Source organism: Monomorium pharaonis, chromosome 2 (genome assembly GCF_013373865.1).
Source record: "Monomorium pharaonis isolate MP-MQ-018 chromosome 2, ASM1337386v2, whole genome shotgun sequence".
In the NCBI taxonomy this organism is placed as follows: domain Eukaryota; kingdom Metazoa; phylum Arthropoda; class Insecta; order Hymenoptera; family Formicidae; genus Monomorium; species Monomorium pharaonis.
This window is the reverse complement of record NC_050468.1, coordinates 25,864,502-25,888,642: the sequence shown is the minus strand read 5'-3', so window position 1 is coordinate 25,888,642 and position 24,141 is coordinate 25,864,502. Positions and strand designations below refer to the sequence as shown.

The following is a 24,141-nucleotide window of genomic DNA, read 5'->3' as shown; positions in this document are numbered from 1 at the left end:
ATATATACATAAATATCTATAAAAAATAAAAAGTTTAAAAAAATTGCAAGAATTAAGTGATAGGTAGAAGGAAATAAAGAGAGAGAGAGAGAGAGAGAGAGAGAGAAAGAGAGATTTCGGGAAGGTAACATTTGCGTTTTAAATATTTTGAAAAAAAGGAATCTTAAACTCTTATTTCTCATTTCTTATTAATTATCATTCTTAATAATTATTATTTTTTATTAATTATTATTTTCATTAAGTATCATTTGCGTTTTAATTATTTTGACATTTTGTGTATTTTAATAGAAGAAAAGGAATGAGATTAGAGAGAAAGAATTGAGATCCAGGAGTTTAAAAGGAAATCCAGAAAGTGAAAGTGTTGAAATTTGATTGAAAATTATCAGGTAACAATACATGTAATATTATAAATTTTAACTTATTAAAAAATTTAATTTTAATGATGTATTATTAAGGCATAAAGTTAAAAAAATTTAATTTTAAAGTTATTGAATGCTTATTATTAGAAGTTGTTGAAATGGTCAGAGAGAGACAGTGAGTTTTGTCGAAAGAGATTAGAAAAGGAAAGAGATTAGATAAAAGAAAATTGTTATTGAGAGAGATTAAACAAGAAAGCCAGAAAGTGAAAGTTTTGAAAATTAATTGAAAATGGTAACATTACATATAATATATTATGATTTTTAATTTATTTAAAGGGGATTAAGTATGAAGATAAAGTATGTAAGAGTGATATTAAGAAACATGAAAATATAATATAATTACTAATTTGTGTTTAGAGAGAGAGAGAGGGAGGGAGTGGAGAGAGTGGGAGAGCGTGAGAGATAAAGAAGAGGATTAAATAAGAAAGTAAAGTGTAAGAGTAATATTGAACAATATGAAAATAATATAATTAATATCATTAATAATATAATTAATAATTTAGAGAGGGGGAGAAGGAGCGTGAGATAGAGAAGGGCATTAAATATGATAAAGTGTGTGAGAGTAATATTACAGAAGAAAAAAAAGTGCAATGTTCAATATAAAAATGCTAAGTGGCGCGCAATGTTGTGTTCTAGTTTTATAAAAACAATGTTGATTTTCAACGTAAATAATTGTTTTATTATTAAAAATGTAATATTTTTTAAATGATTATTATTTTATAAGAAAAATAGTTATTTTTAATATGAGTATATAATATTGTTGCGCCCGTTAGATTTGTCAGCTATGTTGACTGATCAATATATTGATTTTCTAAAAGAACGTGTTAGCTACCGTGAGCTTGACAACGGCAATAAAATAAAGTCCTTTGAGTTTTCTAAAGTGTAGTGTGCGAGTTTTTTTTATTATCGTGCACGGCAGCACGCAACAATATTTTTTAATTAAAAAGGTACTAAAAAGTTGTTTTTTATTCAAATTATTATTTTTTTATCGGATCTTAGTGATGGATGATTTCTTCTATTAAATTTAATAAAAGAAATCATATCCATCACTAAAATCCGATGTAGACCATTATAGGCGATGTATTACTCATTAATATGTATTACAGTCGGTTAGAATTAATATACTAATATTGTTATTATTTTTTTATTAGAAAAAAGCATGATTTTTTACGTAAAAAATTTTTTTGTTGCAAGTATTTATTTATTTTATTTATTTGAATAACTTTTTTTAACAATGACTACTTTTTCAGTTAAATAATAATTACTTTTTCATAAAAAATAATGTAATCTATACTTAAAGTTTATTTTTTAATAGTAATTATAAAGATAGTTTAAGTAGAAAAATATTTTTTAATTTTAACAAAATTTTTTATTTGCATATAAAATTCTATTCTTGCTTTTATGTTAAATTTTATTAATTAAAATATGTGTTGCTTGATTTAAACCCTTTGTAGCATACATTTCTTCTTACATGCCTTTTGTATAGAATTTCGTATACAGGAATTTTGGAGGTCGCTGAATCCAAATCTGGAGTCAGAATTTCAAAATTTTTAATATTCAAAATGGCGGATTTAATATGACAGATAAAATTATTAAATAATAAACTAATGTATTTCAATTTGGATATTTGTTGGTTTTTAGGATCGCTAATTATGAATATAGAATCAAGACTAAATTCAAAGTGGCGGATTCAATTTGGAGGATCGAGTGAAAAGTGGATTATTCCTTTTTATTTAATTTGAGTATCTGCGAGTTTCTGAAATTACCAATTATAAATCTAAACTCAAAATGAAAAAATTAGAATAATGGATTTACTATGACGGCCAAAGTTTTCGAAAAAAAGAAACTAATTTATTTAAATTTAGGTATTTAAACGTCTTAGTTGTTGCTAATTACGAATTGGAAGTCAAAAATTGTAGATCGGACAAATCGATACTGTAACATTATAAAGATTGCTTTACAATGTTGTTTGCACGAAAGAAAAAAACAGTTCCTTTTCTGAGTGATATATAAAGTTTACAGATTTTACAAATCTATTTTGAAAAAAAACCAACTGCTCGAAAAAATAAAACAAATCTGACTATTTTTTAAAAACTTGGTTTGCCATGTGGGTCTGTGATTTTTAATTTTCTAATTTTAATTTCAGATTTGTAATTAGCGATCCCAAAACCCCCCAGATACTCAAATTAAAAAATAAATTGACTGATCAATATATTCTGTCAAACTTTGGCAACATTTCTGTCAAAATTTTGCATAATTTTAAATAAGTATAACACCGCAAAAAATTATCGCATTTTTATTTTCCAAAAAGCTTGAACTCTCTACTTTCGAATAAATTTTGGCTATTTCAATTATCTTTTTTTTTTCACGAAACTGTACAATGATAAAGCTTGACCCATTAAAATAAAAATTTGTATGTATGATTGATTGGTTCTCTCACTGCACTTATTTCGTGTTGCAAAAGTAGCTGTCCATTGCGAATTTTGATTATATCGATTATACTATACAATTATATCGTTGTAATTTATTTTTAAAAAATAAAAAGTAAAGTAGCGCGTCTAGTATTACAAATTAAATATGATAGAATATTAATATAAGTCATATATAATAAACAGTAATAACTTATTTGATTATTATAATAATAAATCACAGAGGAAGACATTTACAAGTATAATAAATCTTAGGAATAACTATAATATTATGTACAATAAATACAATACCATAAAATGTGAAATATATAATTTAAACAGAAGTGCAAACCACATGCAAACAATATTATTAATGTAAGTCTTAAAATTAAATTTTGAACACTATAATTTAATACATCAGTAAAAAGTACAAAATTAATTCACATCTGAGTAACAGATATAACCATTAAACTATTTGATTTGATTGTAATATTCGAGTGTAAATATATTTTATTTATATTAATTTTAAATAATATTTTGATAATATATAATTTAATTTTTAATATGTTCACATAATATGTACACATATGTTTCAATATTAATTTACTTCTATTAAAAGTTAGTAATTTAATAACACTGTTATGTAGAAAACTGAATATAATCTATTACTTGAAAGGAAAGTGGAATTCCTTAATTTTTTATTAAAAAAAAATACCCTTTATTAAAACAAACATTGATTCATGAATCTCCATCTGTAGTGAGACAAGAAAATAGAATAAAATACACCAATTACCAACTTAAAAAGAGAATTAAAAACATACCAAATTCGTTGAAAGAAATTAAAATATTTTGCATCAAATAATGCCTCAATTTCTGACTTCTAAATTAAGTTCTGTCCCATTGGCTAGCTGTTTGTATCAAGACTAAAACAGGATGAATTAAAATACCAAGTACTCAATTTGAATACACGCGTCAGAAGCCAAAGAATATCTTTCAGAATCTGTCTTATGAAAAGAAAGATGCTCTCGTAAACACGTCTCATCCGTACAAGTCCGACAGGCAAAAGAGAGCGAGAAGGGGCGCGTACGTTGCGTACACGACAAATTATGCTTAAAAATTGTTTGGCATACGCATCGAAGAATTACCATAGCAACGCGAGGACACTTTATGAAAACATAACAAAAGTGTTGCTAAGCCCTATAAGAATATTATTAGGGCAGTGCTGTCTCTTATTTTCTTTTTTAAAGCGCTAAGTAGAACTAATTTTTATTATAGTACCCATACAAATTTTATTGCAATTTTATTACAATAAACTTTATAAAGTTAATTAAATGCATACCTACTTATTCGAGAGTAAAATCATTTAAAAACTCATTAAAATAATCGAGTTAATTACAAGTTTTGATAAGTATTTGATAACAATTTGATATTATACTATGCTATGCATATTCTGAATAATTTTTGTCATCTATATGTTTTATTTAATTATTTAAAAGATTTTGCACTGTTTCGCAAACAATTAAGAGAGTACTTAAAAAAAAAAACAAATTTTGCTGATGTTGAAAAAGCTCAGCTTTGGTAATCATAACACTGACATGTAAAGATGTAAAAGGAAAAAATAGAAAATTGATAGTAATTTTTTAAAAATTAAAGAAATATATATATATATATATATATATATATATATATATCTCACAAATGTATATAGTAAATTAATTTTAATGTGGACTTAAAAATTCTGTACATTTTTGTTAGTTCCCACAAAATAACTTTTTATAATATTAATTAAAATAGTAATTTAAAAATCGCGATCTGCATTGCTATAATATAAAAAATTTTTCAGATATATTTCGATTTAAAACTCCTATATAGAATAGACTTTATTGCGTCCCAATTACGGGGTATACAAGGCGCTTTTTTCACGGAGCGTTCCCGAACCGTTCACATACATAGCCCCTCTACTCCCGAACCGACCTGGCCATAAGCGACCTTTACATTCTGTTACCCCCCACCCCTCTCGCCCACCCCTCACCCCCTACCCCCCACCCCCCTTCTCCTCTTCCTCCACTCAATCCTTCTCTCTTCCCCTTTCCTCTCCACTTGTTCTCTTCAGCTCTCTTCCGTCCTCTCCCTCCTTTTCTCCTTCTGGGACCTCTCCTCCTCCTTCTCCTCATCTGCCTCCTCTGCTCTCCTTGCTTCACCTTCCTCATTTCTTCTTGCTTTCTCATTCTCTCCTTCCCTCCTGCTTCTCCTGTCTCTTTCTCACCACTCTCTTCCCCTTCCACGTCTCTTTCCATTTCTCCTCTGTCACCTCCTAGTAACATAAAACAAAAAACATAAGATTTCAATTAACTCCACCAGCTCCTCTCCCCTTTAATTCCCTTCCTCCTTTCCTTCCCCCTCGCCTATTTCCCACTCTTCTTTCCTCTTATTCCACACCCATTCTCTCCCGTCCACCCACATGCTTCTATTCCCCACATATACTTTCTTTCCCTTATTTCTCTCCTCTTTTGCCCTTTCTAACATCCTCCATCTGATTTTCCTCTCCTCCATCGATAAATCCTCGTCTAACCTTACATCCCAGCGACTCCTTATCTCCGCCCTCCTCTCTAACAACCAGTCTCTATCCTCCTCTCTCACCACCTCCGTTATCACCACTATCGTCCCCCTTTCCCCCACTCTTTCTGATACTACCCCTAAATCTACTTTCCTTCCCGCTTCTCTCTTCATAATCCCCTCTATTATCGCCTTTCTTTCTATCGCCCCCTCCCCCTCCACACCCCTCCACACTATGTTTCTTCTTCTCACCTCCCTTACTCTTCTCTCCCTTTCCGCCTCCCTTACTCTTTCCCACCCTTCTCTCTCCGCCCTCTCCCTCATCCTCCTCTCCATTTCCCTTTCCACCCTTTTCCATGCCTCTATCCCCTTCCCATCTCTCTCCCCATCTTCCTTCTCCTCTCTCTCTGCTCCCTTCCTCTCCTCCTTGCCAGTTCCTCCTGTCTGTCCCTCCTTCGTTCTGCTCCTCTCTTGTCCTCTTCCTTCATCCTCGTCTCTCTCCTCGCCCCCTCTCCTCTCCTTCTCCTCCTCTCCTCTCGTCTCCTGCCACCAGCTCTCCTCGACTCCGTCCTTCCGCCCCTTCTTCTCCTCTTCCCTCCGTTCTCTTCTCCTCTTGTTCTCGCCTTCCCCCATCCTCTCCTCCCTCTTCTCTCCAACCACCTGTTCCCTTTTCCCACTTCTTCCTTCTCTCCCGTCGTCCCGTCCGATCCTCCTCTTCTCCATCTCTCCCTCCTCGTCGTCGTCCCTCTGCGCTTCCTCTTCTCTGCTGCCTCTTCCTCTCTCTTCCCTCATACTCCTCAGCTCTTCCCTCTCACCTGCTACCTCTTCTTCCCTTCTCATGCCTTCTCCTTCTAGCGCCTCTAACCTCTCTTCCAATCCTCTCAGTCTCTCTCCGACTTCCCTTAAAACTCCTATATAATATATTCAGATATATTTCTGTAATTAAAAAACCGAAAATTATTATAATTTGGTAACTGCATAGTATTATTTGCAAAAAAATCTGGAACATAACAAAAAAGCTTTTTCACATATATTAAACCTCAAAATATATTTTGAAAACCTGACGTACTAGTGAGATTGACGGCATCGTTTTCAGCACTTAAAAAATCTATAAAAAAATAGGTCGTTTGGCTTAAAATAAATTTTTTTGTAGTATCATCGAAATTTCGTAATTCCTTATTAGTTTACTTACTTAGTTTACTAACTCGCCATCTAATTAATAAACTAGTTTCTAAGATGATTAACTTCTAAGAAGTTTATTAATTTCTAAGTTAATAAACTGAGCATAAAATAATATAAAACTGCAATTTCGAAAGTTGATAAAGTACAATCGTTAGCAAAAAGAATAACGCATAAATAAAAAGTCTAAATAAAACAAATATTTATATGTAGAGAACGCAGGGTTAAATTTTTAAGTTATAACTTACCTTGTATAAAAGAATTTTATATTGTTATACACATTTATGTAAATAAATTGTATGATAACTATTATAAAATTATTAAACTCGTCATTTTGATAGATTTTAGTATCTATATTTAGATATTCTAGATGCAAAATTTCGAAATAAAGTGTTTGATAGAAAGTAAATTAACATATATAATAATTTTTATCTCGAAGAAAGTCAACATAAGCTGCAACTTCAACGTTATAATAATGTAATTCAAGAAATCTACAGAAATACATTATTTTGATAGGATTAATTTGTTTAATGGATATTTCATCTAATAAATATATATTTTTTTAAGAAGATAGAAATAAAAATTGAACATTCGGAGCGCATTCTATTTTTAAAATATCACATACTACATTTGTGGCACACAACTATAATGCGTATAAAATTATTTTTAAAATAATTATTTTTTAAATGCAATAAAAAAGAAATAAAAGACATATAATAGATCTGTTTGTATTAAAATATCAAAATTCTTTTTTTTAACTCATCAACGTATAATCAATAGCAGATCATTAAAGTCGCATTATTATATTATAACCTCTCTCATCTATCATTTATAATTTTTTCTTTTTATATCATTTTTCTTTTCTTAGAGAGAGAGAGAGAGAGAAAGAGCCTATAATACTAGATTAAATGACACATTATTAATACTAGATTAAATATACACGAATTATTGAATATAGATCGATACAATCTAAAATTGAGTTTTTCTTTAAAAATGTTGAAAATCGACTTATGGAAAACTGGGTATTAAATACTAAGGATTTTCTGCAAATCTGTCAGGGATACGTAATTGAAAGGGATACATAAATAACAGAAACAATATTTTAATAGAATTTTAATCTGTTGCGATATCTAACTGCACAATTATAACAAAAATTTAGAAAGTCACGGCAAGATAACTATCTCGAACAATTCACGTTTAAGAAAAACATCAAATTCACCTAAAAATCTGTCAAGATTGTTTTTCCCGAGAGATTCATAAACAGAAACAGGTTCAATTAACTGTAATTAACGTTGATCAGTACTAGCGCAACTTGTCCTTAATGGGAAGGAAATCGAGCTGATCCGTCGTGTGTTTACGGAAATCTCGGACCACGTGAACAATTAAAGCGAAACGCACAACTAGGTCACGAGTGGAGTGTTTCTCGAAAGTACGAAGCGAAATGCTACTTCTGGTCCGTCATATCGATGCCTCCGATCCATTTTATTCACGTTTTTATCTACAATCTATATTCGTCGAACGTAGAGTGTTGTAGCATCGAGACGAAGTATCTATAAACTTCAGCTTTATCCAGTGAGAGAACAATTGTTGATTGTTAATATTGCATCACGTAAGTAAATATCAAGCGACATCATTAGAAATCATATAAAAGTACAAAATTCTGCGATTGTTCAGCACATGTTTTATTTAAATGCGAGACAATGCGCGACGGCAGCATATCTGCATGCAAAATGGGATTGTATGAAAATTGATAAATGCAGAGCGATGTGTTTACGGAGCCTATTTCGAGGACACTTTGATGATCGAGCCAGGAGTATCACGGCATTTTGGTAGCTCAAGCTATTAACAACCTCTACGATTATAGATCCCTAAATTGTGGCTGAACATTCCAGTCGTGTAGATCTAGACGCTCTGTCCATTATTCTGGAATTGCCAACAACTATATCTTTTATAATATTCCATAGATTTTCTCAATACGTTGTGTTACTTCACATATTACTTGCACTTTCTATCGTTGCACGTGCCAGAGTTCTTCTAGAATAGTCGTTTTTTTTTTTTTTTCAGGAAAATCCATTTACAATCAATCAAATTGATTCGAATCACAAGATATAGAAAGGTATAAATTGTCAAAACGATAGGCTCGATATCGAGATTTAATGAGCTGTTACTCTAGATATTTTTACCGAAGAAATGTTTTTATTAGATGTAATTCTTTCATATTTGCATGAATAACAACATCGCTAAAGTGTAGAGATGATACATATTAAATTTCAATCACTGTTAATGAATGTTTCATTTCAATTATTCTTTTAATTATATTTCTTTCTCTATATATAATAATTTTAAAGAGACTATATTTCTTCGTTATTGCCGCCTTCCAAGTTACACTTTATCGCATTTTTATTATAAATGGAAAAAATACATAAAAATTATATAAAAGAAATGTGCGAGAGAGATGTTAAAAATAATCTATGCTATAACAATTAATTTTTAAGATAACATTAACATCTGTAATTAAAGAGGTTACGCATTTTCCCTACTCGTTCGATTATCTGGTATTAATCTAACACTCTCTGTTCTTCCTGAATATCAACTGTTAAAAGAACCTTCAAATACTCTGTACATCTAAAGGCAAATTTTTCAATCATCGATTAACTTTAACCTTCAAATTATATTTTTGTTCCATCTTTTTCTTTTAAACTCTAAAAGATAATCGATGATTGAAAAATCAGTCTTAAAACAGTATCACTTATGACAACACATAAATGAAATTAGTATACGTTTAATAAAAAAAATATAGAAAGTCTAAACAAAATAAATAAATCTAACAGAAATAAGCAAACATTTCCTGTACAGCTTCGTAGTTTTAATTACGTAAGCAAATCATTGAACTAGCTTTATGATATCTCGAATCGAGTTATATGAATCTATCAAATATTTTTTCTTATGGCAAACAAAATCAATTTTTGATATAGCGTTTGTTTAATACAACCATATCGAGTCTATAAAGAGTTTGTAATGTTACTGTTTAATATAAATATGACTGTGAATAAAACAATGGTTTAAATAATAAATCTTACATCTCCAACGCAGAGAAAATTTCGATAATAAACATAGATAATTCCAATTGTCATCTTTGATCTCTTAAGTGGGAAAACGCACGTATTGTTAACGATATTTGGATCATTAGATGTCAAGCAGTCGTCATATGAATCATAGAAAACCTCTCTCGTAAAAGTATGTACAATTCTGATTTGAATCGCTTGATATATCCAGGACATCTGAGTTTAAGTAACTTGAATGCTATCGAGCGACAGTTCCATTTCACGCTCTTTAATTGTTTATCGAAATACAATGCTGCACGAGCTAGTGTGTTCATAATGCAGCTGATACATGAACGATAAATCTCTTCTTTATAGGAATCGGGCGAGTAATGACGGGTAATACGATTATTGGTACGGGTATAGTGCGTAATAAGCCCCGGAAAGTACAATATCTCTCACGTGAGTAACGTATCATCTAATTCTTCTATTTTGCCCTCTGGTTGAGAGAGAACTTTACGTAACACTTTGCTGACTACGTCGGATAAAGACTCCTTTGCGCCAGCATCCAAGAAAGCCATGCAACGCTAAACAAGAGAATAAGGCTATTAATATTATAAAAAAGAGAATACATAGAAGAGAGACAATCACTAAAGATGTGCAAATCAAAGTGTTTTTATCGAATTAAATAGAATTTTAGTTCTTTTTTCAAATTTGAATCGAACTAAATCAACAAAATTTTCAAAACAAATTGAATCAAATTATAATATTGTAAAACAATATTTGTATGAAAGAAAAAGATTATTATAAAAAAGTATCGCGCTTATTTCTTCGCGAGTTTCGGAGTGCCGTGAGAGTAAAGAGTATTGCGCGAGTGTCAGCAAATAACGGACGCAACAGTATAATATAGACATTTTAAATACGATTTAATTATTATAATACCGTCAATATATGCAATTTGTATTTAAATTTTTTAGATTCAATCATAGAAATCAAAGTCCAAATCGAATCGATCTTATTTGATTTGATTTGATTCGTATTCGCGCATCTCTAATTATCTCAAATAAATTAAGTAAAAAGTGACCAGATAAAAAAAATAATCACTAACCTGATGTTCTTCTTCACCCTGTCTTAGTCGAAGTACTGCGATAAGTGCGAGCTCACTATTTGCTTTGACATATCCATTCTTCTCTTTCGTACCATTCACCAACATTGGCAAAAGTGCCTTGAGCAGTTCGGGCGACATATTTTCAGGAGGTATATTACGCGCGAGATGAATACAAACTCGGGCGAGTAATTGCTTCACATCGTTGCTATTATTATTCATCGACTAAAAATTTCAGCAGATATTAAGAGTTGATATAATATAACATGCTTTGCTTAACTTAATCCTTATTAGAGCAATCTATTCATTTTCGGATCTATATCTGTAAATATGCAAGCAAGGTCTACTTCTATTCTAATAATTTTATGTACATATGTATACATAAAAGTGCTTACATAAATTATTAATAATTATATTCAAATATATTAATATTAAATATTAAGTGTAAATATTAAATATTTATATTCAAATGTTGAATAATATTAACATTTAAATAAATACAAGTAATGTATATTTTATTTAATTTTAAAAGTTGTTTCTGAATTTAGCGAATCCTGTTTGCTTGGATAAAACTTAAATATTTTATATTGCCTTTTTATCTGTCTTTTTATCATTATTATTCAAATTAATGTTCATCAAGTTTCGAATAAAGAGAATAAAAAGTGAAGCAATCATTCTTTTCAGACTTACTCTTACGAAAGGCGACAAAATTTGCTGTGGTATTGGTTGTGATTCGTTCATCAGATACTGAAATAGGTATCCGCATGCCCGTACGCCGTTCATGACAATCTGCACTCTGTCTGCAGCTAAATAAGAGAGTATCACTGTACAAACGCGATCTTTCTCTTTAGGATTGTACACCGTGGTAGGTGATTCCTTTAGTGCTACAAAAAGCGCAGCTGAACGTCCATGTCTCAGCACCCAATCAGCATTAACATCGTTACCTAATTAAATATCAATAATTTTTCATCAATTAATCAACTAATAACTTTTGTAAACCAATTAAGTATGCAACCGTATTTTTTTTAAACTTACACAAAAGATGATCGTTAAATGCAGCTGCTAATTGCTCTGGAGTTAACCATCGCAAAAGAGCGCCAAAACAACCAGCAACAGCATTTCTCGTTACGTCCTCTGGATGACTGAGCATGCTACTGAGCGTTGCAAATACTTGTTTCTTCATCGGATCGGTCATTTTATCGCCAGCAGGGGTCAGTACACCTCTGAGAGCTTGCAACATCGTTTCTCTATTCCAATATTAATATTAATATTAAAAATAATAGATAATTATATTTATATTAAAAATAATTTTAGAAAAAAATAGTATTACGTTCCCTCCTATTTATATTTTTAATAATATTGTTAATATATACCTTGTTAATATTTTTAATTAAAAATTTAACATTTCTATTCGTCAATATATTATTCAAACAATTCTAGACTTTAAAAGTATAAAATATCTAATACTTTATGTTATTTATAAATAAAATGTCATTTATTTATAAAATAATGTTATTTACAAAAATGTGAGGACATTGTATAATGGACCGAAGAAAAACAAGGCTAGTAATATAGGATTAACCTTATCGCTGGATCATCTCCTGTTTTGATACCAGTATGAAGTTCAGTGAATAAGGGATCAACACGTGTATGAATGACAATCAGATTGCTAAGAGCATAAGCTGCTTTCAATCTGACCTGCCGGTTGCTATCATTCAAAGCCCTCAGAAACGTGGTTTGCAATTGTGGCAGGAATTGTTTCAACATAACACCGACCTATATAAACAAAGTCGTAATAAAATGGTTAATAATAGAATATTATAATATAATAGTAATAAGCAATAAGTAATAGCATAATAGTAATATGAAGTTTTCGTCCTGACAAAAATAATTTTCAATTTCATACAAACCTTTCCAAGTAGTATAGCAAGCGTCTCGAGTACAGCAGCCTTAACGCTCCAATTAAAACGATCACCAAGAATTCGAATGAGCGGACCAGTAATGTGCACGACACTAGGTTGTAACGCAGCCGCACTAGACAATTTTATAACTTCTCCTAATCCTTGAGCCGCGTGTTCCTTCGCTTCCGGCAAACCATTCAGTATGGCCTCTCTGAAGATTGGTAGGATTGGCGTGATTCCTTTGGGAAGACATAATCCGGGTAACAATTCCTGGCCCTTCAAATCAGAAACCGCAAATCGAACGGCTTGCCTAATGTCTTGTACATGCGCTATCTGTTGCTCAGATGACAAAGTCTGCAAGAATTACAATATTTAAAAACAATGAAAAATGTTGATATGTTAAGAATGGATGAATATAGTAAATTATTTTCTCTTACATATTTTTTATAAGGTTATATGGCTTGAATAAAAAGGGAGTTTCAATAAATTTTTTAGCTTTTAAATAGTTTTAATAGTTTTTAAACTTTATTAAATAAACAATATTATAATTTAATATTAAATCGATAGGTAAACAACATAAGAAAAAAGAAGTATTTTGTTAACTCTAATCCTACACACTATCAAATAATTCGGTATTCTACACAAGGTGTGTAATACACCCAGCTTTTTTATGATTATTACTCGTATATCACCAAACATTTTGACTCAAAAAAATTTTATAACATTCTTCAAACTTCTAAAAATAATGTCCAAAAGTTATTTTAAAGCATTTTAAATTTTAAAATAGTGAAAAAACTCATGAAGCTAAGCAAAAAACTAAGTCTAAAACTAAAGCCAAAAACTAGTGGGATTTGTTCCATCCCAGGTATAGGATTAGAGTTAAGAAAATCTTATTTAATTATATTTCCAAGTTAATTAAATTAATTTTTCAGCTCTAAAGTTTTTATAGAACGATGCCGATTTATCGAACTTAAAACGCAAACTGAAGTTAGAAATAATATTTGAAATTAATTTGATCGTCAAATTTTAATACTAATGCTACAAAGTTTTTTTTTAAATTGTAAAAAACTTATAACTAAAAATATAGAAATATTAAATATCGAAAAGAAAAATGGTATATCTTATATCCTGTTAAACAAACATTTTTTAACTCTAAAAATTCTATTCAACAAAGTTTAAAAAAATATAATATATTAAGTATGTGTGTAAACCTTGTTATTCACACAGCTTACGTACCTTATATAATATTAACACTTAAAAATTCACAAGATTTTTGTAATTATTCATGAGAGAGACTTGATAAAAAATATCTAATACATTTTTTTACAATAATTCAATAATTAATAAGATAATTTTTTTAAAAAAGTATTGTGTTTCATATTTTAATAATAATTAAAAAATAAATTTATTATTATCATAGCGCGACAAGTTGTAGTCGTTTTTATAGAAATAAAAAGTTATGGTACGAAATATTCTTTATTGGATTACTTTGTGTAAATATTGTTACTATGAGTGAATTTTCATCCAAATATTAATTCAAGCTTAATACAATTCTTATTATTAAAATTGTAATAGTTTAAAATTTAAACATTTAATAAGATTTTGTTTAACACATTAAAATAGTGTTAGTTCAGTTATTTTGATATTTTAAAACTTAAAAAGTAGAAAAAAATTTTTAATATATGGATGAATTTTTTCATCCTGAATAATGTTAATATAAGAAAAATGTGAGTAGTACTCCAGGGTTAACTATGACGTCTGAATTACTGTACACCATTTCCATTCACTTACCTTAGTTACAGCTGTAAGTGCCTCCCAACTCATCTGCAACACATCTCTGTCCTCGTCGGTAAACAAATGAATTAAACCCCTGAGCAATTGCGGGACATATTGGCTGTAATCAGCACGAGTATCGCGACAAAACGCACAAAGCAATGTAGCAGCGCTTCGTCGTTTCGAGAGATCTTCCGCTCTTGTAGCCTCCATTAACTGATCCATTACGGTTCTGACGCCTACTTCGTCGGTGACGGAAAGAACAACAGCCTGACAATATTCTAATTCCTGTAGTTCATTTGGCGTTCCTTGCGCACTGGAAAGAGCAGTGAGCAATGCTGGTAAGATTCTATGGAGAAACCTTGTCAATGCTTCACCTGCCACGCTGGCTAGTATCGACAGTGCTTTCGTGTTAACTGGAGGCGAGGCTAACTGCGGGACTAGATACGGTAGTACGACGCGTGATTTGATCGCCATCACTTGACGTAAGCCATCCAAAGTGTTCTCCGCTTCCGCTGGATCGGGTGAATTGAGTTGCGTCAACATTGCCGGCAATATATCGTCGAGGGCGCGAACGCCCACTGTGGAATGCAAGCCATCGAAAGTTTTGGCCGCAGCCTGTCGGACTTCCGGCAATGGATCACATAGCGCTTTTCTGAAATAAGATAACTTTAAATACATTCTGATCGTGCATTTTAATTGTTAACGTTTTCATGTTGTACGGTTGTTGGAACGGTACTTACCTCACAGTTGGTACCAGGCTGATAACAAAAGTTAGTACCATATCTTTGTTGGTACTCGCCATAATTTCCGAAAGACCTATGCACACTCCTTGACGCTGATCAGCTTGGTCGCTCTGCAAACCCTTTTCCAAAATCGGTATGATTTCCGGCAATACTCGTTCTCCCAATTTCCGAACGAGATCACCCAAGGTCCGGGCGGCCACTTGTCTCTTGTCGTAACTCGTACTCGCCAAACATCCCAACAGAAGAGTAAACAGCGTTGGTAATATTTCTCGCAGCGTTCTTGGTGTATTTGTTACCACTACTTTCCACACATGAAGAGCTGCCTGGCGTACCATAAGAGCCACATCTGACCGACCCATATATAGACCGGCTAATACGCGATTCCGTCTTTCCGCACCCAAAGCGTTTATGATGGCGTAATGCGATTGTTCCGTGCCAAAATTATCATCCTCGCTCGCAGTCTCGGTCGACATTTTACCCGATACACCAGAGATCCTGTAAAGCAGATCGCCCAACAATTGTACGGACGAGTATCGGATACGCCAATTGTCGTCAAAGAGGCCCTTTTCTAATTCTGGTAACAGCAGCATTATTGCCGAGTCGGCGTAAAGAGTGACGATACGTTGTCCCGCCCGCAATGCGGTCTCTCGCACATATTCGTTCTCGTCGGCTAACGCCTTCAGAATAGGATTGATAATTTGTCCTATATATGGTGTGAATTCCGTGGTAAACGCGCTCGGCATGTATATGAACATCATAATGTATCCGTCCTTCACATGGGGAGCAATGTCGGTTCTTTCCGCGGTGCTGATAATCTCCGGCATGAGCTTGTGAAGCTTCTCAACGCCTAATCCGCGCACAACCTCTGAGAGACCTTGGGCAGCGCCGGATCTGTCGACACTGCTGGTCTCGGAGGTCAGCGTTTGCATTAGCCAAGGCAGCAGATCCTCAAAGCTGGACTCGCCCATTCCCCGTACCATAGCGCCTAGGGCTCTCGCTGATACGCTGCGTACCTCAGGCACTGGATCAAGCAGACTTGTCTTCAGACCCGGGATAATAGTCGGTAAATACGGGGTCAAGTCCTTTTGGTCCGTTAAGGAGTACATATTGCCGATAATCTGCGCAGCCATTTTTCTTGTCTCCGTCGAACGATCGAGGAATGCACGCTGAACGACAGGCATAATCAAAGCTAGGGAGGGAGCATCGATAAAGTGTACAAATTGTGTATCCAGCAAGGTTTGCAGACAAGTAGCAGTTTTGTGCGAGGGATCTTGTAGCGCTTTCAGCAACACAGGTACGATGGCTTGAATTTCCGGATTACGGATGACGCTTCCGATGACTTTAAGTGCCTCCGCGCCGGCTTCTTGCACCTTCGTGTGGGAATCACTGAGCACTTCTATAAGTTTGGGCACGATACTCGGTAGACAACTGCTTAACTGTTTCGGTGCACAGTATGCCATAGCGCCAAGTAACTCGACAGATCCTGAAAATAAGATACAAATTTTTTAAGTTTCAATTTAAATGTCTCCTTTATTTTCAAAATAAATAATGTTATTTTCCAAAGCATAATTTTACTTAAGATTCGAGCAAATAATCATTATTAATGATGCAATAGCTCAATGTTAGAACATTTGATTGTAAAATAAAAGAACCGAATTCGAGTCTTGGAATTACCATTCCGCACACATAACATGAAATAAACGATAAAAACGATAAAAAATAAACAAATCGTGTAAGTTTGTATCTTTGGATAATAAAAAATTTCTAAATAATAATAATTTAAAAATAAAATTTAATTCTCTAATACAGAAACTGGGAGAAATAAAGAATTTAGTATCTTTCTATAAAAATTGTAACTATGATAAAATCAAGAGAAAGTCAAAACAAATATACAAGATTACTTTTCTCTAGAAGACAGAAGCTTGTACAGCCACTGAAATTTCATACAACAAAAACGTAAAAATAATAAAGCTAATAGAATCTAATGGAGTCTACGTGTGAGATTAAAATTCATAAAAGAGAATATCTTTCATTTATTTCTTAAGATGAGATGGATAATGTGCAACATGCTGTCAATTACCTGTTTTTGTTCTCCACGAGTCTTCTTCTAGAGCCGCTAGCAGACTTGGCAAAACAAGTTTAACGCCGTGGGCGGAGAGTTTACTCATAACTACTCTGGCAGTGTCGTCGGTGGCGGTTCTCACGTATTGACTTGAATCGCCGAAACACAACAGCAAATGCGGTAGCACGTGAACGATGTAAGGCTCGAACAGTCTGCCAAGCATCGTGCATAACATCTCGAAGGCAAACAACGCGCCTTCGCGGTGCCTGTAGTTCTTCTTGTCCTGGATAGCGGTGGTCAGCTTGCTCATAATGTCCAACTGCTTCAATGCAAGGATTCCCATGCCCTTAATGAGTCCCGCCAGACCATACGCCGCGCCCTTGCGCTCTCCGTATTTGTCAGATTTGAGCAACTGGTCCATTAAATTGTCGACAATTTTCGGGGCATCTTCCTTGATCGAATCCGTCAGATGCGGCAAACAATTGGCCACGGCTTCCTGTACCTGCTGTGACGGCGTAGAAAGTGCTGCGATCAGGCGCATTACAATAGGCTTAATTCGTGGATCATTTTTGTCCAAATGCCTTGCCAGAGATCCCATAAGGATCACCACCGACTGCTTGATCGAATCGAAACTGCCAATCTTCGGCGCCTTATCCATGAAGTCCTCGAACACGGGTAACAGTGACGTGATGTTAGCGCTACCGTGAAGATCAACCGCCGCGACAGCGGCCGTGAGCATCTCGGTGCGCACGGATTGATTACGGTCGCCGAGACCAGTCACAACAAAGAACTGGATAAGTCGATGTACCGTGTCAGCATTGAGAAGTGGCGCTATTTGAGCGAGGGCGAGAGCCACCCCACGCCGTGGACCCCACATGTCGATCGGCTGCTCAATGACACGGCCAAAATCATTTAGTTTTGGTGGAATCATGGCCAATTTTTCCTGATACAGTTGCAACAGGTTGTCCAGCACGGTCGGCGTTAGATGCGGCACATTGGCTAGGCTCTGGGCTAGCGCGTGCGCGGCTGCTTGTTGTACTGGTTCAACCGGATGAGCGATATCTTGGATCAATTCCTCGCATAAAATCTCCGGTTGCGCACTAAAGTCAGCAGCGTTCCACAATTCGTTAGCGAGGATCTTGTTTTCGTCATTCACGTCAAATCGTGCGATCCATATTCTTCTCGTGAGTCTATTAAGCTGATCTTGATCCTCCTTTTGGGATGGAAACGCCTGCCGTATCACTGTCAATCCTCTAAGAGCCGCGTCTCTCACGGTCGCCAATGAGTTCTGTAACGCGCCAATCAACGAGTCTATATCCTCGCTAGTGGCGATTGCCGCACCTGGTTGACCACTGCCAGATTGTGCGACGTCCAGTAAGGTCGCCACCGCGTGAGATTGCACTCGGCCTGTGGTGATTTCCATAAGCTCGATGAGCAAGTCAAACATTTGCTTGCGCGGCAGAAGTCTGGGATGCCTGAGGTCTTTTAAATCGGTGGTGCTGCCTCTCTGCTTCGCATGTTCCTGAATCAATTGCAGTCCCTGTACGATCATCCCATCGTCCTTATACGACGTCAGAGTCTTCCTTATAAAAGGAAAAACGTAACAGAATGCGGGCGCCATGAATAATTCCTTCTTCTTGAGCGTTACTGCATGTATAAGATTCAATGTTCTTTTAACCGCCACATCCAGACTTTCCTCTTCCCAGGCTTGATCCAAATCGCACTGCGGTTGCAACAGTCGTAATGTAACGTGAGCAATAAGATCACCTAGAATCGCACTATTATCTAACGTTACTGTCTGGCGAAGAGATACGTAGAGCTCCGATATTTCGGGTGCTGCCAGTGGAGAGCTCAGAGTCTTCAAGATGGGTGGTAAAAGGTCTTTCAAGTACAAGGACAACTCCTGCCGATTGCCGCGTATCGAACATGCCACTAAGGACACAGTGTTATCTATTTTGGCTTTCAACTCTGTTAATCTCTTGCGAATAGCATTCTCTTTCGCGATTTGTGCCTTTATAGTTTCCTCCTGTTTAGGCGTTAGCTTCGGTTCCTTTATCTTGCCCTCCCTCTTTCGCTTTTCATACAATTCACGCCGTAGTTGAAGCTCTTCTTGCTGCTCCTTGAATGAATAAACTTTACTTTCCCTCTTCATATTCATAGAACCAAGAATATCGTTCTCGTCGTTAACGGGCAGTACGCTCTTATCGTAGAGCTCTCCTTCAGGCGTAAGATACGTGAAATATTCATCCTTGGTAACTCGTAAGATTTCTGGATCGTCAAGCTTACTCGTGACATTTGACACTAACGCGGGTAAAAAAGCGTCTGGTGCAAGCGATATAATTCTTATAAGAGCGTTTTCGTAGTTTGGTACAGGTTTATAATTCTGAATCAGCATCTTTCTTACTTCGTTGCTGTAAGTACGTAAAAAATCTTTTGGTACGAGATTATAGTTTTTCGCAATTTTGAACCATAAGTTTGGTACAGCTTTAAGTAATGCCGGGTGATGAGATGGAAGCATAGCGTCTCTGGCCATTTGATAGATGTGAGTTTCGAACAAAAAGGAACCTGAACATATAGCAAACAATCCATCAGCGAGACACCTGCCAGTAATTTCTCCCATTGAGGTTTCCTCTTTATTTTCTTTGTCCGATTCTGATTTTATCTTAACATTTTCTAAAAATTTATTGAATTCTGTTAGCAATGCTTGCGCTGGCGCGTATGTACTTAAACCAGTCACAATTTTCTTAACTAAGGGAAAGCATCGTTGTCTCGTTGTGGAATTTGGGGCAGTGGCGCAGGACACGATCGCTCGATGAATCCCAGTTAAAGCTTTCTCGTTCAGTTTATCGGAGAATTCGGTGATAAGACGTTCGCAGAGTAACATAAGATGATATAAAATATCGTCGTTACATGTCGACAAAAATTTCTCGGAAAAGAATATCTGCTCGTCTATCGCGTTCCACAGCACGCTTTGCTTGTCATTCTCCACTTGATCAGCCAGCACAAATTTAAGTAGCAAATACGAAGCGACCAGGCCTTCGGTTACCGCCGTCGGTTGTGCGCATTGTTGCATAGCTCTGGTTATCGCTTGCGCAAGAATCGGCGCTATTACTCCCGAGTACGAAGCAGCGGGAGCCGAGAAAAACAATTTAATGTAGGCAGTACGCACCGCGGCGGTAGAGGTTTTCGCCGCCATACCCTTCTTAAAGGCGTCCACGACAATTTTCGGTACATTAGACGAAAATTTCTTAGACCACAAAGCCATCATCTCAAGTGCATGTATCAACGTCTTCTCATGAACCTCGGTTTCGAGCACCTTAACAAAATGCTCGCAGGCCGTCTCTGCTAATTTCTGCACGCTGCTGCCCGAAGCTACATTGTAGCTCAAATTGCCAGCACCCTGCAGTACAGAAATCTTGTGGATCGCGACCGTGAGTTTGCCCTCAGATCCATGAAACACTGCGAAGACGGATGACAGGAGCGTTTCCAAAGCCGTCGTATCGGAACATTGTAGAGCAAGTTTACGACATGCCTCAACTGCCTCATCCCGAACCAAATCCTCCTTAGAATGTAGATTGGCAAATAATCCTTTACTTATCTCCTGGCTGTATTGGCTCAAATCGAGACTCAGTCCATTTAAAATATGTCCAACTGATTCAATTATAATCTCTGGGTTTCGTAGCATAGCCTTTTGTAAAGCAGGAAGTAACTGACTTTTGAATTCTTCGTGAGTCAATCTCCGAAGAAGTGGCACAGCTGCATCAACTACATACAAATCTGGTTTCTTCTTACAACTAATCGTCACTTTTATAAAAGAATCTATCATGTTTGTCTAAAATTTGTGAAAAATACACAATGTTTAAAATACATATTTAGAAATTGGATGTAATTATATGCGTATTTTTCTTATCTTGCTTACCTTTAACTGCTCCACCAAATCATTTCTTTTTGTGGCAACTAAATATCTTGTAAGTAAACTGGCTAAAATAATTACACCGTTACCAAGCTCCAATTTTGTTAAATATCCAGCGTAAATCTCTATGTCTGTCATAGCTACCCATTCATGCATGAGTAACATGTACACCTTGTTGGCATGTCTTTTGTCTGCAGACGCTAAAGCTGCTGCGGATAAATTTGCCTGTGCCTCAATAAGTTTTGCTAAATATTCATCCATTTGGGTTACACGACGTTCGTTATATCCATGGCAAATAAGTAAAGTTGACCAGTTCAATGCGGTGTATGCAGTTAGAGCTGTATTCAAGCTATAAAGAAACACACACATTGTTAGAAAATTATTAATATATATGCAAGAATACAGATAACAACTATAGAAAAATAATTAATGCTCGTAAACTTTACTTACGTTGCAACCACATTCTTATGCCAAGTAGCTTGCTCCGAAATTACAGTTGTCATATGTTTGATAGTAGCTTCTGGTTGTTGCTTAATTAGTTCCACAATTAGGTTTCTCACGTAGGACTGAGAAGCACTATCTTTGTATCTATGTAAGGTAAGTGATACCACCTTACAGATTCCATTAACAATTTTATCATTAATGCCTGTAATAAATAATTCACAAAGCTTATGTAAGAATAATTTATAATTTGCAACATCAATATAGCCTAATTAATAGAATTCACTTGCATTAATAAAAAATATTTTTTAGTGTGTATAACAATTTTTTGCTTAAAATCAACCAAATTATATGTATATGTACACATATATATAGAATATTTTCTCATTATTTTTTAAAAGATAATCTCAGAATAACTTCAGAATTCAATATCAAAAACAAAAAATATATTTGCATATACTTATTTAATGTTTTCAAGTACAGTTAATTTCATAAGTTTAATAATTTTCATTTAAACTTGTAGCCTTGATAGAATATAAAATTTTATAGAATTGAGCTAGAATACACATACATATTAAATCAATTTCTAAAATAAGAATTTCTTTTATAAAATATTCTATATTCTGTTTCAAGAAAAATAAAGTTTTATTTAAACCTTATGCATTAAAAATAAGATAAAAATTTTATTTTAAAGTTACAAGAAAATTATAATAGAAAGAAATAAATATATTATTAAGAAATTTTTGTTTTAAGCTACCATTTTTTTATTAGTACTATCAAATTAAATTAAACATTAAATTACATAATTAAAAAAATATGTATGCATAAATATATGGTCATAGCATAAACCAATATTTACTATAATAATCTAATATTTATGTGTACAAATATATTAATTTATCTTTAAGTATCAGATAAAAAGTAGTTATGAAACTACTTAATTCAAGTATCCTTATTATATATTTTTAATATGTGAAATGTTTTAAGTAATTTTTATAAAAGTACATAAGATATCTTTTTTTAACATTATTTTAAAATAAAAATAGCTCAATAAAAATATTTTAAAATTATATCACATAATCATCTAAAAAACATTAGTTATAACAAATTATTTAAAATATATTAAATATATTTTCTTTACATTTATCACATGTTTTACGTAATTTTCCAAAAATGTCTGTTTGATAATATTAAACAGAAATACTTAAAAAAACTATCAACGTTGACGAACTTTTATTATTGTACCTAAACTGAATAATTACCATTGTACCATATAATTTATATGCATAATGATAATCCTTCAGTTAAATTGTAATTAATGATAGATTAAAATCAAGATAAAAAAAGAAATATTTAATAAAATTATTACAAGACAGTATTGTAAATAAACTACTCTGGGTTGTTCCAAACAAGTTCACAATTTTGTCAAAACTATGCGCAAATCACGGACCGACAAAGCATGATAATATCTAAAAACGGATCAACTCTCTTGTCCTCGTAATGCTGTCGAACATAAAGTATCACTTATCTCTCATCAAAAAATAATACGTGTCCTCGCTCACGACACTTACCGGGATTTGACAATACGCTGACGACATTTTGCAGAATCTCACGCCGCTCCTTCTTGCTGGCGGTCTGAACTCGATTTGGTAAATCCTTCAAGGCTTTTGCTAGCTGCAACAAAACGCACTGATTACAATAACGCAGCGGTGACGGAGTAATGCAAGAAATTTCTCGTATTCCACGTGACTCGCTCACCTCAACATCCGCCATATTTCTTCAAAAGCCGGAGTGATCGAAAAGCGCCGCTCTTCACAAGCACGTAATTTACGCGAGTGTGTGATTAGAGACTCGGAAACGGCACGATCTTACCACCCCTCCCTTTCATAAGATTTGATGATAGAAGTGTTCATACATGTATTTACAAATAACAGAACGCTATATATTTGAATAGCAAAACAATCTCTTTCTATTTTGTTTTCGTTTTATTTAATAGGCTCACACATTATATATAATTACATAAATATATAATTTGTAATCGCGCGGATTACGTTAGATAATTACATTAAAAATATTATTTCAATAAATACAGTTGTAAATATAAATGTAAAACTGTAATCGCAAAAGATTAGTGGCATTTTGTTTATTAATAATCTATTAATAAATAAAATTGTAAAATTGATTTAATCTAAGATAAAATCTTGGTTAATTTGTTTACATTTGATCGAATGTTTTTTCATTAATAGTCATGTTCGCAGTAATTCTATTTCACCAACTCCGGTTACCTTAACCGATCAGTTATTCCATTGAAATTGACCAATCGCATTTGTTAATTTTGCTTAACGACAAATACGATTGGTCAATTCCAATGGAATAACCGGCCGGTTAAAGTAACCGGAGTTGGTGAAATCGGCCCTAAAGAAGAATTCACACCTTGGTAGAAAAAAACAAACAGAAAGCTAATTATGGTATATTCACACAAATTTGCATAAGCGCAGAAGCATATGCATAAGAAACTCGATTGGTCTATTTTCTTATGTAAGTGCTTGTAGACCAATTAATTTTCTTATGTATATGCTTATGCGCTTATGCAAGTT

At 33.9% G+C, this 24,141-nt stretch overlaps 2 protein-coding genes across 2 annotated transcripts; both read right to left on the bottom strand.

The window, feature by feature from the left end:
- Positions 1-5,200: 5,200 nt before the first annotated feature.
- LOC118644453 (histone-lysine N-methyltransferase, H3 lysine-79 specific-like) lies at positions 5,201-6,223 on the bottom strand. Its single transcript, XM_036283046.1, has one exon. The coding sequence runs from the start codon at positions 6,221-6,223 to the stop codon at positions 5,201-5,203; it is 1,023 nt and encodes a 340-aa protein (XP_036138939.1).
- A 1,437-nt stretch (positions 6,224-7,660) lies between these two features.
- LOC105839459 (eIF-2-alpha kinase activator GCN1) lies at positions 7,661-23,397 on the bottom strand. The gene is made up of 13 exons (XM_012685781.2): positions 23,303-23,397; positions 23,116-23,218; positions 21,554-21,749; positions 21,110-21,452; positions 17,209-21,022; positions 15,126-16,611; positions 14,401-15,037; positions 12,619-12,963; positions 12,291-12,484; positions 11,744-11,955; positions 11,399-11,652; positions 10,712-10,933; positions 7,661-10,190 (listed from the first exon to the last, which is right to left on the bottom strand). The coding sequence occupies exons 1-13, from the start codon at positions 23,315-23,317 to the stop codon at positions 10,062-10,064; spliced, it is 7,950 nt and encodes a 2,649-aa protein (XP_012541235.1). The 5' UTR covers positions 23,318-23,397; the 3' UTR covers positions 7,661-10,061.
- Between the last annotated feature and the right edge of the window lie 744 nt (positions 23,398-24,141).

Excerpts from the sequence above, each read along its gene's own strand:
- LOC118644453 (XM_036283046.1), bottom strand. The coding sequence starts at position 6,223 with ATGAGAAGGGAAGAAGAGGTAGCAGGTGAGAGGGAAGAGCTGAGGAGT.
- LOC105839459 (XM_012685781.2), bottom strand. Across the intron at positions 15,038-15,125 it reads AGCCTGGTACCAACTGTGAG|AAAAGCGCTATGTGATCCAT; the intron begins GTAAGTACCGTT and ends ATCTTATTTCAG. Across the intron at positions 11,653-11,743 it reads ATTTAACGATCATCTTTTGT|GTAACGATGTTAATGCTGAT; the intron begins GTAAGTTTAAAA and ends ATATTTAATTAG.